The sequence below is a fragment of the Pinus tabuliformis genome, chromosome 3_2 (assembly GCF_031772625.1).
Source record: "Pinus tabuliformis cultivar Carrire ecotype Pingquan chromosome 3_2, CPIR1, whole genome shotgun sequence".
Classification (NCBI taxonomy): Eukaryota; Viridiplantae; Streptophyta; class Pinopsida; order Pinales; family Pinaceae; genus Pinus; species Pinus tabuliformis.
Window position 1 is genome coordinate 117,766,148 of NC_142302.1, and position 14,921 is coordinate 117,781,068.

Here is a 14,921-nt window from a genome sequence, read left to right on the forward strand (position 1 = left end):
GCTCCCACGTACCGTCGAGTATATTTTGGGAGACTACAATAGGCTTAATCCTTTATCCATAGGAAGCCTTGTCTGCCGCCCTATCGATCACAATGCACTGAACACAACATTCGGGAAGATTGAATGCCGTACCGTAAAAAGTATTCTACAATTTTGCGATTGGTTTGGTAATCCCTCTGCCTAGATTTCCAGAGCAGTCCCTTTCGTTCCTTTTCAGACTCCTTAACGGAAAAGGTCCATCTGAGCACTTGTCACTTCAGGCTCATTAAAAATCGAAGGCGACTAGAGTCATCTTTTGTTTTTTCTCGACTCTTTAAAATTGAAAAAAAAAGTTGTGTCAAAGCGTCTAAAATTTATTTTAAACGGAATAATCATCACCTTTCCTACGTTGGTCTTAGGTTGAGAGAATGGATTCCACCAACCAAGGAATTCCCCTTGGAGGAAATCCTAGTCCCTTCTCCTCTTGGGGAGATGTTGGTGCACCCCATATGGCCACATTGCGCTTCTAGGATTGACAATCGGCTTGCCCGTATGGCTCTTCTCAACCTCTGTCGTTCAGAACACCACAATTCCTGAATAATCAAATCAGCAACTAGACGATTCCAAGGTTACCCCCCAACCCTCTACTTCCTCCAATTCTTCCTCTCCTCCTTCCTCTTCGCTTGATGAGGCTGGTAAAGCCAAAAATCAAGTACGAGAGAAGAAGAAGGAAAAGAAGAAGAAGAAGGAGCCAAAGGCGAAAAGGGGCAACCAAGTGTCGTCTAGCGAAAATCCACACACTGCACTGACCAGGCTTAAATCGCCATGTGTCATTTTCAAAGGAGACCACTACCATAGAGATTGTCCTTGCATCCCTCGGATTTTAAGGGACTGGTCTCCTCGTTTGCACAATCCGGTGTCGTCAACCTCTGATGATCATGTTGAAAACACACCGTTGACTAGTGAAAGTGAAGCCCCAGGACAAAAAGGAAAATATAGATTTCCTTGTAAACTGTGCGAAGGCGATCATACCGTCCATCGTTGTCCCTTCTTAGACGAGGCTAAAAGAGTTTTGGACGATCGTCCGGTTTCACCGTTACTACTTCCTCCTGGATATTAAAAACTCTTGCCGAGTCCGTCACTAGTTGAAAATCCGGCTGACCTGCCCAGGTGGTCAGCCGAAGCATCTATCATTGAAGACGAACCATCTGAACCCATACCAGACGAAAGTCAAAAGGTCGAGATGGCAGTTGACCTGGCCTTGCCTTCAGAGGTTCCATCTTCAGATGATACAGTCGCCGAAGAGAACAAGGATGACACCATCCAAATTCTTTTCGTAAGCACAGACTCTGATGAACATGGGGGAAATTTACCCATTCCTTTACCACAGGAAGGAAGTTCGTCAGAGTCGTACCCGATCGTCTATTCAGTCCCACCTCCAAGCAACCTAGTTGTTTCCTTTTACTGGAATCAACTAGGCAGACCCCGTTTACCGGCTAGTGTACCATTCCGAATCATTGCTCAAATATATAGAATGGTTATGGCCGGTACCATCATAGATGAAGGGGCTTCTGTGAGTATCCTTTCCTCGACTGCTTGGAAAGCGCTTGGTTCACCATCACTTTTGCCTGAGATGAGAAATCTAACAGGCTTTAACAAAAGAACCAGTCGACCGTTAGGGATCCTTCCCAATGTGCCCATAACATTGAGAGGGAAAACCGTTCATATGAACGTAATGGTAGTCCAAGGACCCCTGGATTATAATCTACTCCTTGGACGAGACTATATTTATTGCATGGGAGCCATTGTCTCATCACTCTTTAGAGTAATGTGTTTATTGCACGAAGGAAGAGTGGTCAAGCTCGTAGACCAGCTTTCATTTCTCGGATCACACATAGAAAATAGTCATATACCATCCCTGAATGGTCTTTTCACACAAGGAATGTCTCATCAATCCCCAGTTCGTCCACCTGATGAGCGCGAGTGATTCGGGGGACATGACTGAAACTCAGGGGGCATGCACCATGGTCTGCTTCGGCAGGAAAACTTCGGGTATAGGGTAGGTTTCTGCGAGAGATATATGACTATTCTGTACAGGGAAAATTTTAAGAACCCCCCCTAAATTTATAAATATAATAAATGGGCGAATCTCCATGGTATATAGGAAAAATGGAAGGCGATTTTATCAATAATATAATATGTATATATAATTTTTTGGCGAATCTCTCACCAGGCATGGTGAATATTTTACTCAATTATAAAATCTTGTAAGATCTTGGCGAGTATTTCACTAAATAATAAAACTTTGTAAAGTCCTCGTGAATCTTAGCATAGGCTACATGCTCGTTTAATTCCCCCATTTAAATAGGCTACATTCTAGGTGAATACCATGGGTCAATACCATGTGCCATTTTGATGAATACCATGGGTCAATACCATGTGCCATTTTTATTTTTATTAATTCTAATATTAGGGTTAATAATGGTTTTTTTCATGGTATTCATAACAATCTAGTCCATGGTATTTGTCCCATAGTATTTTGGCCATAGGTTTCACCTAAATATAACCCATTTTTTGAGTGTTCGTAAATATAAGGTGACTTATGGAGTAAATATAAAAAAATGTTTTATTTGTTTACCATACCTCTCGTTTATTTATATTTTTATTAATTTACCATACCTCTTTTACAAATATGGTATTTGGCCCATAGGATTCACTTAAATAAAACCTCTTTCTTGAGCCTTCATAAATAGAACGAGGGTTATGGACTAAATATAAAAAGAGGTTTTATTTATTTACGATACGTCTAGTTTATTTATATTTTTATTTATTTACCATACCTTTTGAGTAAGTATAAAAAGACGTTTTATTTATTTACCATACCTCCACTTTACTTATATTTTTATTTGTTTACACCCTTACATGTATATAAGGTGACTTATGGAGTAAATATAAAAAATGTTTTATTTATTTACCATACCTCTCATTTATTTATATTTTTATTAATTTACCATACCTCTTTTATAAATATGGTATTTTGCCCATAGGATTCACTTAAATAAAACCTATTCTTGAAAATGGGCGAATGGATTCACTTAAATAAAACCTATTCTTGAAAATGGGCGAATGGAAGGTTGTAAGTCCTAATTTCAAGGGCTAAATTTACCTTTTTTACCCTCCCTTAAAATAAGGTGGGCTATTTGAGGTGATTTGTAAAAATGTACTATGATACAAAATATTCGCCCACTAAAAATTTAAAACCCCTTAATTTCGCCAAAGGGCGAACATTCGCCCCTAAAATTATCCTTGATTTTGTACTCCCGTCCGTGATTGGAAAAGGGGGTTAGACTGGAATAAGATTCCCTCGTCAAAGTTATGTGAGTGGAGGCGTATGCACCGCTCGCCTTTGTCTATTTCGGTAGACATCGCCGAAGAAATGTTTTGTTTGCGGTGTGAATAGAACAATCTTTGGTAACCTGAAAGAGGTAGACCTTTCCTGATAAAACAAATGTTTTGTCGATAGAATAAAAGGTGACCTTGAAACTCTGTTTTATACCTGGGGGCATGCAAACCTTTTGGCGTGCAAGCGAAGAGCGATCATTTATCTTTTTTTTGGATTGGTCGTTTCCTAACTTGCATAAAGAAAGGATGTGGGGCAAAGATTTGAAAAATTGTTGTTTATATATGAGACATTCTTATTATATGACTGGATTAATCGAGCAGTTTTAACGCGGACTTCATGCTCGTTAAAAAATAAACATAAGCAATAAGCAAATGTTTCCCCCAACGTTTAAGCTCAATAAAAAATGAACCAATTCCCAGTAAATAACCATCGTGAATGTAGTACTTCAGCCTTTAAAGCCTTGGTCGTTTTCCCATCATCACCTCCACTCTGTATCGGCTGATCATTCACCTCCATTTGATTGTTTACCCCTTTTGAGGAATAGCTGCGAAGAGTGATCCCGCTAGCCATCCTTGTAACACTGCCATGATTGGAAAATTCCAAACCTTGCCTGGAATCAACTGCTACCCAATTTTATCACTCGTTCCTCAAAGACGAGTCTCCTTTAAGCTCTTTTCAACTGACTCGTAAAATATGAAAAGATTGCCGAGCCATTGGCCTCTCCAGCTCGTTAAAGGGACAGGAAGTGCTATCCCTCCTTTAGATTTTAATCTTTTTGGAACTGAGGGATTATTACACAAAAAGATCGAGCGCTTGTTTTGTTCGGCTCGTTAAAAAGTATCGAAAATTCATCCCTTCTGTATTGTTTTATACTTTTTCGAACTTAAGGGATTAGATGACGAAAAAGGATTTTTGGAGTTTCCTTTACGTCCCTTTTCAGACTCTCTAAAATTGAAAAGGACCAAGTTATCTTTGTCGTTAAACTCGTTAAAACCTAATAGCGATAAACTTGTCCATAGCAGACAAGAACGAGTTTCACTATCGCTAGGCTCTTTAAAACATAACGATGGGTTTGCCCGAAGGGAAAATTATAGAACAAGCATATGTTATCCTCCTCAAGCTTGACAAAAATAAAGAGGTACTGGTCAGCAATGACTGGGGAAAAATTGGGAAGAAAACTTGAAGAAACTTTGTTGGTAGCAAGTCGCTCTTGAACATGACACTTTCACTCCGCATCCAAGTCGGGTTGGGTTGTTTCATTCACTGGTCACATCACCATGGTCCCATCACACCATCCACATTTGGGGTTAATGCTACCAATCCATCACGTCAGTGTCGCCGATATGTTCAAGAGAAGTCACTCAGAGAATTCACCTGTGTCTCACCCACTGCAATACATTTACGCTCCATTCTTTCATGACCGCCACCCTGAACCTTATATCACCAGATCGTTTTCACCTCCATTAAAATCATTTGCTCCGTTCTGTGTCATTGACGTGGGATTCATTAAGGACCTCCTATGATGGATCACTTCTTGTCGACATCAGCTCATTATCCAAGAAGCTGATCTAGGGACAATCCTTTCAGTACTTTGAAGCTTGCATGCCTCAATGGCAAGTTTCTCACTTCCGGCGACAGGTTTACATCAATGGCCTTCGATCGAAAGATTTTGCGTGGTGTTCGACGCCAAGTCCTTTATTCACACCACGTGAATTGTACTGCAATACCTTGAGGGTCATTATCATTATCGGTGATTCCTCTCGCGCCTGTTAACAACTTACATCATTGGCTGGTAATTAGGCAATGTCTTTCCATGTTCGACTCCAGAACATCTCTCACATGGATTGACTTGTACTTTGATGAAGATCGAACGAGATTGAAGACCCCAGATCTAGTTTCATCCATTCGGGCTACGATATATATTTAGGAAAATAAAGACATCAAATGTACATCATTGTTGCATAGATAATCATCCAATCAAAGGGCTGATGGCTCTATCAGAATCATCAGTCTACACTCAGATGATTGTCTGTCCTATGTACATGAAAATGAATTTATAAAGCTGAGCATGAGAATGCCTGCCTCAGCTAGGTCATGAAAATATTATGAAGATAATGTATTGTATTGTATCTTATTACAAGTCTCCTCCCAGCTTGAAAGAACTTCGGATCCTCATGATAAAGCATTTCACCCGACATCAAAAAGATTAACGACTTCATGCTTTAGGGGGCAACTGTTATAGAAATTTTTGGGCACTGCAACCCCAAGCATAAAATGTCCATAAACCAAGGGCTCCTAAGTCCCTAAAAGTGTTGTTCCAACCCCTAAAGGAGCAAGGTCAACTGATTACAGCTTCTCCCAGAAGTTCTCCATGAAAACCACTCAGAACTGGTCAAAACAGGATCATTTCACCTGCTCCATAGGCAAAGTGCATTGCATCTCACCTAAGAACACTCTGTGGGTGCATTGCATTTCAAAAAGCCCTTCTATGGGGTGCGATGGGCGAGAAGAGACAAATGGCAGTGTCAATCCGCGAGGTGGAGAAGCATGGAATCTTTCAGAAACTTCTCCTATGACACTTGCCATTCTGAATTCGACCAAGAATGAGTAAGAGATCATCAATCTCCAAGTGGAAGCAAGAACTATCAGAGGGAAGACACTAATCAAATCACAAGATGACTCATCTCCCTTACAGATATCTATATATGGATCCCTCATCCCAGAGATCCAGAGGCTGGAATTTTGCATGTTGTAAGGAATTGTTGTTGGTTTCTTGAGGCAACATCATAGTGTTGGGTGATCTAAGCTTTTGTATGACGTGAAGAAGGGCTTACTTGCTGAGAGGATGATGCTGGGTCAGAACAACTGGCTGTAACTCTCTTGGCTCTTTCTTGATTATCAATAAAGCTATTCAAGTTTTCCTCCATACTCTTGTGTCATTTATGTTTTATGCATTTGAATGGTCAATTTACATCTGATCCTAGATTGTTTATGATAATAGATCCATGTTCTTGTATAGTGTTATGCTACTTTGATTCTATAGGTACTCTGTGAAGCTGAGTATACGAGAGAGCAAGTAGCAAAGAACTATTAGAAGAGAGAGGAATCGAGCAAGGAACCAAGTGCAAGATAGAGGTTGGTCTCCTTTATTCTTCTCTCATCTATCTTTCATAAAGGGAAACGAAAGTAGTTTTACTTTGTTTGTTTCTAAGGTAGCTACCACACCTTAGTGGGATTAACAGTTCTGCATAGACACTTTTCCCTGTAACACTCATTGTTCAGGGAGTTGCCCCTCCCTCTATACTATTGCAATTGTCTTGTTTATTTGTAATTGTTGTGGATAATGAATGTGTATGGGTGTTCGTTGGTATAAAGGATAATAATAATACTTGGTGAAGAAAAATAAAACTAAGTATCGAATGTTAAGCCGTAGTCCATGAACATAAGTATTGGTGAAAAGAAAGTATTCGGTGGTGCCACACCTTGCTATAAAGCGGTTGAAAAACTACTGCAGATGTAGGGGCGTGATAGGTTCACTCCAAGAGACAAACAACGAAATTATTTACCTTTCATGAGAGAGTCATAAGGTGGTTATTATTTTAATTAGTTTTAGTCCATTTGGAATGGTGTTTACGTGAACCTCCATTCATGAGCACATGGGTTGTATCATATGGTTTGTAATATTATATAATTGCATGATCATGTTTTATTATATTTGATGATCTCGATATGGTAGGGAAAAACAAAACATATACCTCCCATGCTTATGCTATGGCTTCCACTCTCCACTTCAGAATTCCTCCTTAACATTTTATTTATTTAATTGATTTATTATATTTATAAAATCCATAATAAATATAAAACTTTCCATTCATCTCGTGGATGATGTGGCGACTATTACAAAACAAAACTCTATCTTCTAGGACCCATATCTCGAGATCTAGGGCACGAAATCAAGTCCACGTTGGAAAGGTAAAAAAAACAATTGGAGACATTTATTGATAAGAAACCATGACTGGGAGCTTCTGAATTTTGGGATTGGACTTACAGAGAGAAGTATTTTTCTAGTAAAAAAAAAATCTCTCAGAAATTCTCTTAAAACAACTATTTGTTTTGGGAATTAAATTGTATAATTATAAATTTATAATAACTTCGTTAATGAGAAAGGGGTTTTATTTTTAAAAGGGTTCCATTTTCTATAAAATTAGATAGATTTTTTTTGGATTCTTAACGTTTGGAGTAGAGAGAGGAGATTTATTGTAGATTAGTCTTTTGGAAGAAGAACTTCATATTTCGGAAAGGTTGTTTACAAGTAGTCTTTTGAAAGAAGAATTTCATATTTAGAAAGGTTGTTTAGAGGTAGTCTTTTGAATAAAGAACTTCATATTTAGAAAGGTTGTTTAGAGGTAGTCTTTTGAATAAAGAATTTTATATTTCAGAAAGGTTGTTTAAAGGATTTTTTCAGTGAAAGGAATTATTTATTGGTTTGAGGTTTTGTTTGTATTTTAATTTAAATATAATTATTGTATTTTAATACAATAAATTTCTAGTGTTAGATTTCAAATCTGTGTGTTAATTTGCATAAATGTGCACTATTATCATTTCAGGCAAACTTTTACTTTGATTTGAATGTTCTCAATATTATTATTATTTTTGGAATTTAATTATTTATGTAAATGAATCTCTCACAACTAATTGTTTAAAAATTTATTAATACGCATTTGTTTAACAAACACTTAATCATAAGAACTATTTCCATGCTTTCGAGATTTATTCTTGATCATTGTTCAATCTAAAATAATTCTTAAATAAAATAGTTTATCATAATTATTTTTGTGATTCAATATTAATAATAAATTTCATGTTTAAACCACACTTTTAAACCATTGCACTTGGTATCTAGGAATTACTTCCTATTTTCCAAATAAAAATAGTTTTATTTGTCTTTTGCATTATTAGATAGCACTACATTTAAATTTAGTTTAATTCATCTTAAACAAAAGTCTCCTGACATAGAAGCAATCTTTTTACAGATTAGATGAGCATAATTTTATTTGTCTTTTGCATGACTAGATACCACTACCTTTAGATTTAGATTTAGTTTTAACTCATTTTAAACAAACTTTTCAAGGTTTTTACAGATTGGTTGAGCCTTTATTTCAACGCATTTAAAATATTGTCTTTTTTAAGTGGCCACAAAAAGGTAAGAACGTCCTTTTGTTTATTAATATCATCATACAATATAAAATGAGAACAAATAAAAGTTAGAGTTAGAATTAAATTAATTCATTTAAATTATTTTTATATTAGATTATGCATTTAGTTTAGGTTATATTGAGGTTGAGATAATTGGTTGAAATCACCACACCAAACAGAAAAGGGTCTAATTGCAATCCTAACTAAGTGATTTTTTTAATGTTGGACATAATCAATTTTGACCATCAACATGTTCAAAACTATTCATCCACCAGGTTTGAAATTACTTTTATTTTTTTGCCAAAAGTTTCATTTTGTCAAATTTTTAAGCAATCGAGGGTGCACATTTTGTAACATCAACATCGAGAAAAAACCATTTTGTAAAAAGGCACTGAGAAAGGGGAAATTTGTAGAGCCTTTAATTTAATATAGTGTTTTGTATGTTTTTAATGGGTTTTTGGGCTCATTATTAGTCCAAATTGAAATCCGGAAGTTACATAACAATCAACATTCAAAGGTGAATGCATCTAAAGGCATGAAATGTCTTTTTGACATATATTTGATGATCAGAATGCCTAGTTCATGTCTTTGAGGGTTTATGAGCATGTTGAAGTAGTTTTGGATATATGGCAAAAATAGTTTCTTAGATGAATCATATGTGACCAAGTTAATGAACATATTAAAGCAGAGTTGTGACAAGTTATGGTAGAGTGTGAACAACAACATGATAGTAAGTGACAATGATTTATATGACAACTTCTGGTAGTGATTTTAGATTGTGACAACAAATTGTAGTGATAATGGTAGTGACAGTGGTTGCATGTGTTGCAGTGACAAGGATTGCATATTTTTATAGGTTTCACAGTGATAGTTCTTGTAGGATGTGATTACAGATAGTGACATTACTTATGATTCATTGATTGATGATGATGATGGATCCATTTTGAAAGATTTTGAAAAGAGGTCCACAAGGAGTTGTAGAAGGAGGTGGGTGCCTCCACTGAGGTTAGAGCCTAGAGTAGGTCATAACTTGCTCATCATCGAGGTTGTTGCCTTAATCAAGTTGGAGCCTAGAGTAGGTTGTAGCTTGCTCATCACTGAGGTTGGTGCCTCAATCAAGTTGTAGCCTATGGTGAGCAGATGTTTGCACATTTTTTAGGTTTGTGCCTCAATCAAGTTGTAACCTATAGTGAGAATATGTTTTGAAATTTTTGAAGTTCGTGCCTCAATTAGGTTGTAATCTACTACAAGTAAAAACTACATATTTTGGGGGTGAGTGCCTCTAGCATGTTAGTGTATGCAAATCTATATAAAGAAGAAAAACTTTTAGTTTTCTCCCATATGGGTTTCCACATAAAATCTTCTATCTCTTTGATGTAATGCCTCTTGATTTACTGTTGATATGATGCTAGTTTCATGATGCATTGATATGTTTATTGATTACTACAAGTGGTTATGATTGGTTTCTGCATTGCTAATTGATAACAAGTTATGAAATGATAAAATTGCTCTCACAATGATTCATCCCCTTCTTAGTGTGAGATTTGGTCCAACATGTCCTTAATTCACATTTATTTTTCCATGATTTCTTTTTTGGGCTATTACTCTATGATTTTGTCATTTTTTATTTTTCAGTATAGCTCCACCACTCATCTTACAAAAAATTCTAAGTTTCCACTATGTTCTTGTGCGGGGTTCTACTTTGTTCCTTTTGCTCTAATTCGCTCTACTTTCTTTATTTAATCCTTTGTCTTTTTCAATCCCTGTTATCTCTCTCCTTAGATAGCAGAATTTGGGTGTCCTTTACTCATCTATTCTACAGGCTTCTCCATGTCTTTCATAACTGTAGTGGTGTGTTGGGTTTGGTCATTACTCAAGTTTGGGTCGTTTGGGATCTGTTGCTACTTTCTGTCAATTTTGTCTATCCTCCCACTTCACTTCCCTCTTTTTACTAGTTAGAGGGCCTCCCTTTCTCTTCTTTTCTTAGCCCCCTATGGTTTTATCAATCAAGACTCGTGCCTAGAGATATATGAGCTTGACACATGTGAGGTTGTCACTATGGGGTGAGACCTTCCACTTCTAGGGCTCAAAACGTTTCTTAGAGTTGTGCCAACATCTACCAAAATAATACACCTTAAACAATCCAACAAGAGATTGATAATGTTGAAAGGGAAGCAATAATAGAACACATACTCATCTCCAGCAAAGAATTCCTAGAGCATGTTGGTAATTGGATACCATATATAGACACCACAAGGACCAAGAACACTAAATAAATTCAGACAATAGACATTTATTGGAAATCAAGGATTATTATGGTGAAGGTTTTAGTTGAATGCTGAGAGGAATAAGAAGGAAATTTTCATTACCTCCAAAAATATTTTTTTTCTTTGACTACAAAATGATTAGATAATGCATGTTCTCTAATTTATTGTTCTATTGCTATGAAATGATTCCGTAGCATCTGTTAAAGTTCTGTATTGCAGTTTCTGGAAAGATGAAATGAATCAACTCTTTCCTAGATCGACTCCCAATGTCCCTAACTTGCTCCTTGAAAAAATATGCAATTCACATATCTTCCTTCATCGGAGTTTGCAATGCTAAATTTTCCAATCAAACAAACAATCAAAGAGGATTTTTTTTTTCAAAATTTCTGACAAGGTACTCTATCTTTGTAACAACACTCAAATTGTTGCGCAACCACTATTCCAAAATGTAGTTGACATGTTCCTTTATGGGGTTTTGAAGCCATTGTAATAATAATCAAAAGACAAATAGATTATCACAGTGATTGAAGCGAGAGGGTTTAATTTTTTAATGTAAATCCATTCAACAAGCTATATGTTCTCAAAATGACCAATACACATAGGAATAAAACTGTAAATAATAATGTTTCACAAGTAGAAATTGATTCAGTGTAACCACAAAGTTTTGATTCATTTAACAATCACACAACTCACTGCCCAATCGTTGTTCATTATGCCATTCACACAAAAATACCTTCCGGTTTACACAAATTGGAAAGTACAAGTGTGCTGCAAAACTTCAAATTGTAGTTACACAAAAAAGTTCTCTCTTCTCTCCCTCTCTTGCAAAATTATAGTTACACAGAGAAATTCTCTCTTCTCTCCCTCTCTCTTCTCCTCTCTTTGGAGCTCCTCGACTCTTCTCCCCTTAAGAACTTCCAAAACTCTCTTTTCTTATCGCTCGAAAAAAACTGACTATCCATAAAATAATGAAAACTGAGAACTATACTTACATTAAAAAATGACTTCACTCATTTCTAAAAAAATAATTCAAAATTCACTCATAAATGAAACGTTTAAAATTTCTTAACAAAAATATCCCTGACTTCACTCATTTCTAAAAAAAAATTCAAAATTCACTCATAAATTAAACGTTTAAAATTTCTTAACAAAAATATCCCTAAATTCACTGGTAAATTAAACATTTAAAATTTCTTAACAAAAATATCCCTAACTTTACCATGCCACCCTCCCATCTCCCATCACATTCACATTAGTAAGCTTTTGTACCCTTCCTCTTTTGTGCTCGGCCTATACCCCTATCTTTATATTTTATTTTTTATTTCAGTTTGAGGCTATTTTAATGGGTTCAAGCTATTAGTCACAATTATGCCATATGACTAGTCTCCCATCACATTCACATTAGTAAGCTTTTGTAACCTTCCTCTTTTGTGCTCGGCCTATACCCCTATCTTTATATTTTATTTTTTATTTCAGTTTGAGGCTATTTTAATGGGTTCAAGCTATTAGTCACAATTATGCCATATGACTAGTCTCGTTTACTATTGACACAACCTTACACAGAAAACATATTTCATGTAATTCTCTTTTTGATCAAATATAATACAATATATCTCCTTAGCTTAAAAAAAAAAAAAAAAAAACCAAATTCTTTTTTGAATACATATTTTTACAAACTTTTTAATGTATATGATCAATATTTTATTAACAAATTTTTTAAGAATACATATTTTTACCAACTTTTTAATGTATATGATCAATATTTTATTAATAAATTTTCTCTTAATTCTGAAAAGGAACTTAAAATACTTCTATACTAAATGACCTACGTTTTTAAGCTGGAGGTTGTAAACACACCATCTTGAAGTCGACTTATAATTGTTTTCTAGAGGAAAAAATGTTGCCTTCTTTTGATTGTTCCTGGTGTGCCTTTAGGTGGTCCTCAAGCTTGAAGCTGGTGACAGTTGCAAGCTTGGGTTGAGATGAACTTTATTGTACGGCAAAGGCAAAGGCAAAGACAAGTAATATGCTTGGCATTTTATTTCTAATCATCTGGATCGCTCGAGTTCTAAAAGTGGGGAGAGATTCAAACCTTGCACCACTCCCAACAATATTCTTCTTGTAACTGAAGTAAAGCGATCGGCGTGAAGCTACTGTGTATTCCATGCTCGAATATGCTTGTTTTCTGTCACAAGGTCTCCATTACCCCCACACAGCAGTGACAGAATAGACTAGCAGTCGTGTCTGAGCCCATAAAAACCCTATAAATTCTATCACAGTCAATAAATACTTGAACTACGCTCATTCTCCCAAATATTCCCAAAAGCGAAAGCCAACTCCTTATCACTTTTGGCATCTTGGTAATCAGCCTTAACAAGCAATCTGCAATTCCATTCCAGAGAATAATAACAACCAGTACTAAAGCCAACGATGGCCTTTACCTAAATACAAAAATTCCAAAGCAATATTCTTCTTATCTGTAAAATCCAACATTCGCTCCAAAAAAAACAGAACAACTTATATAATGATAAGAGTCTGCCAAAATATTATTCCTCTTTCTTCCCTTATATATGGGACTGATTTAGGTTAATGTATTGGCAACATAGGTTAATGCATTAGCAATATTACAGTTATTTAGTGACGAGAACTCAACTAATTTCTGAGTAGATACTCAATGGATCACGGAGGATCGCGGGGCGGGCGGAGGCATCGAGCCAGGCCGCCGATGATGATGAGATTTTTGGGTGGTGTTATTGCAGGTGTACTGGTGTTTGCAGGCATGGCAATTCTGATAACATGGCTGGTAATTATGCCCCACAAGCCCAAATACTATTTGGAACATGCCTCTGTCTCAGAATTCAATATGACTTCCGATGGGTTGCTGAATACCAATCTCGATTTCAACATTACGACCAGAAATTCCAACAGGAAAGTCGCCATTTATTATGACCTACTCCAAGCGTATCTATTGTACGACAAAAAACAGATAGGGTGGTCGACCCTCCCCCAATTCTATCAGGGTCACAAGAACACCACCTCCCTGCAAACGACTGTGACGGGGCAAGAGGTGGCGCTGGATACGGGCACCGCCAAGGATCTGAAGCTCGAGCATACCGCCGGTACGCTTGATTTGAATCTCAAATTGTACGCCAGGGTTCGATTCAAGGTGGGCAGCTGGAAATCCAGGCGTTACACCGTGAAAGTTCGTTGCATGCATTTCTCGGTCGGTGTGAATGCAGGTGCCTTCAAGCCCATGCGATGTGATGTCCACGTGTAGTCGGATACCTGCACGTATTTAGTATTGCGTGTTCTTTTCTGTGTGTCTTCCTGAAATTTCCTGCTGCTCTTCAATTTGTATTGTATATTGATTATACCACATTCGTAGCGTTTATTGATTTTTCAACGGTGACAAGTGAACTATATATATATGTATCTGTATACTTGAGATTCATGGTCAGTATGATGTGGACCAGTATATAATTTGATGTGGATGATGTACTTTTCTTTCTTTTATAATAAGATATGCCATTGCTCTGATTTGAGAAAGGAAATTGATCTTTCAAAAGATATTCGGTGTACTATTTTCTCACAATTTTTTTATATTTTTATATTTCTTGATAATTTAGTTAAAAATTTTAAAGAATTATTAAAATTTTAAATTTTAATTATTGAAATGTTATCATTTATATGTTTTTTTTTTCAAAATATTAAATTAATTTATAGATTTAAAAATATTATTTAAATAATATGTTTTAAAATAATTTTTATTTTGTTAAGAGAGTGTTTTTGGATGTAAAAAAATAGGTTAATAATTCAAGATCGAGAAACATATGACACAAGTAAAAGCTTATCTCTTTTCCTTTCTCTCCCACCTTCATCTGTCTCTCCTCCCATCTTTTTCTCTCTCCACACCTCAAACTCTTCACTCTCTCCCCTTCTAACTCCATCTCTCTCCCCCTCCCTCTCTCCTTCTCTCTCTCCTCTCCTCTCTCTCTTCCTCCCCCTCTCCCTCTCTATCCCACCTAAATCTCTCTCCCCCTCTCTTTCCCTCTAGTTCCATCACTGTCTCCCTCCCT

General features: G+C 36.3%; 1 protein-coding gene across 1 annotated transcript; it reads left to right on the plus strand.

The window, feature by feature from the left end:
* Positions 1–13,463: 13,463 nt before the first annotated feature.
* LOC149180094 (NDR1/HIN1-like protein 10) lies at positions 13,464–14,382 on the plus strand. The gene has a single exon (XM_089418106.1). The coding sequence runs from the start codon at positions 13,520–13,522 to the stop codon at positions 14,120–14,122; it is 603 nt and encodes a 200-aa protein (XP_089274232.1). The 5' UTR covers positions 13,464–13,519; the 3' UTR covers positions 14,123–14,382.
* Positions 14,383–14,921: the final 539 nt, after the last annotated feature.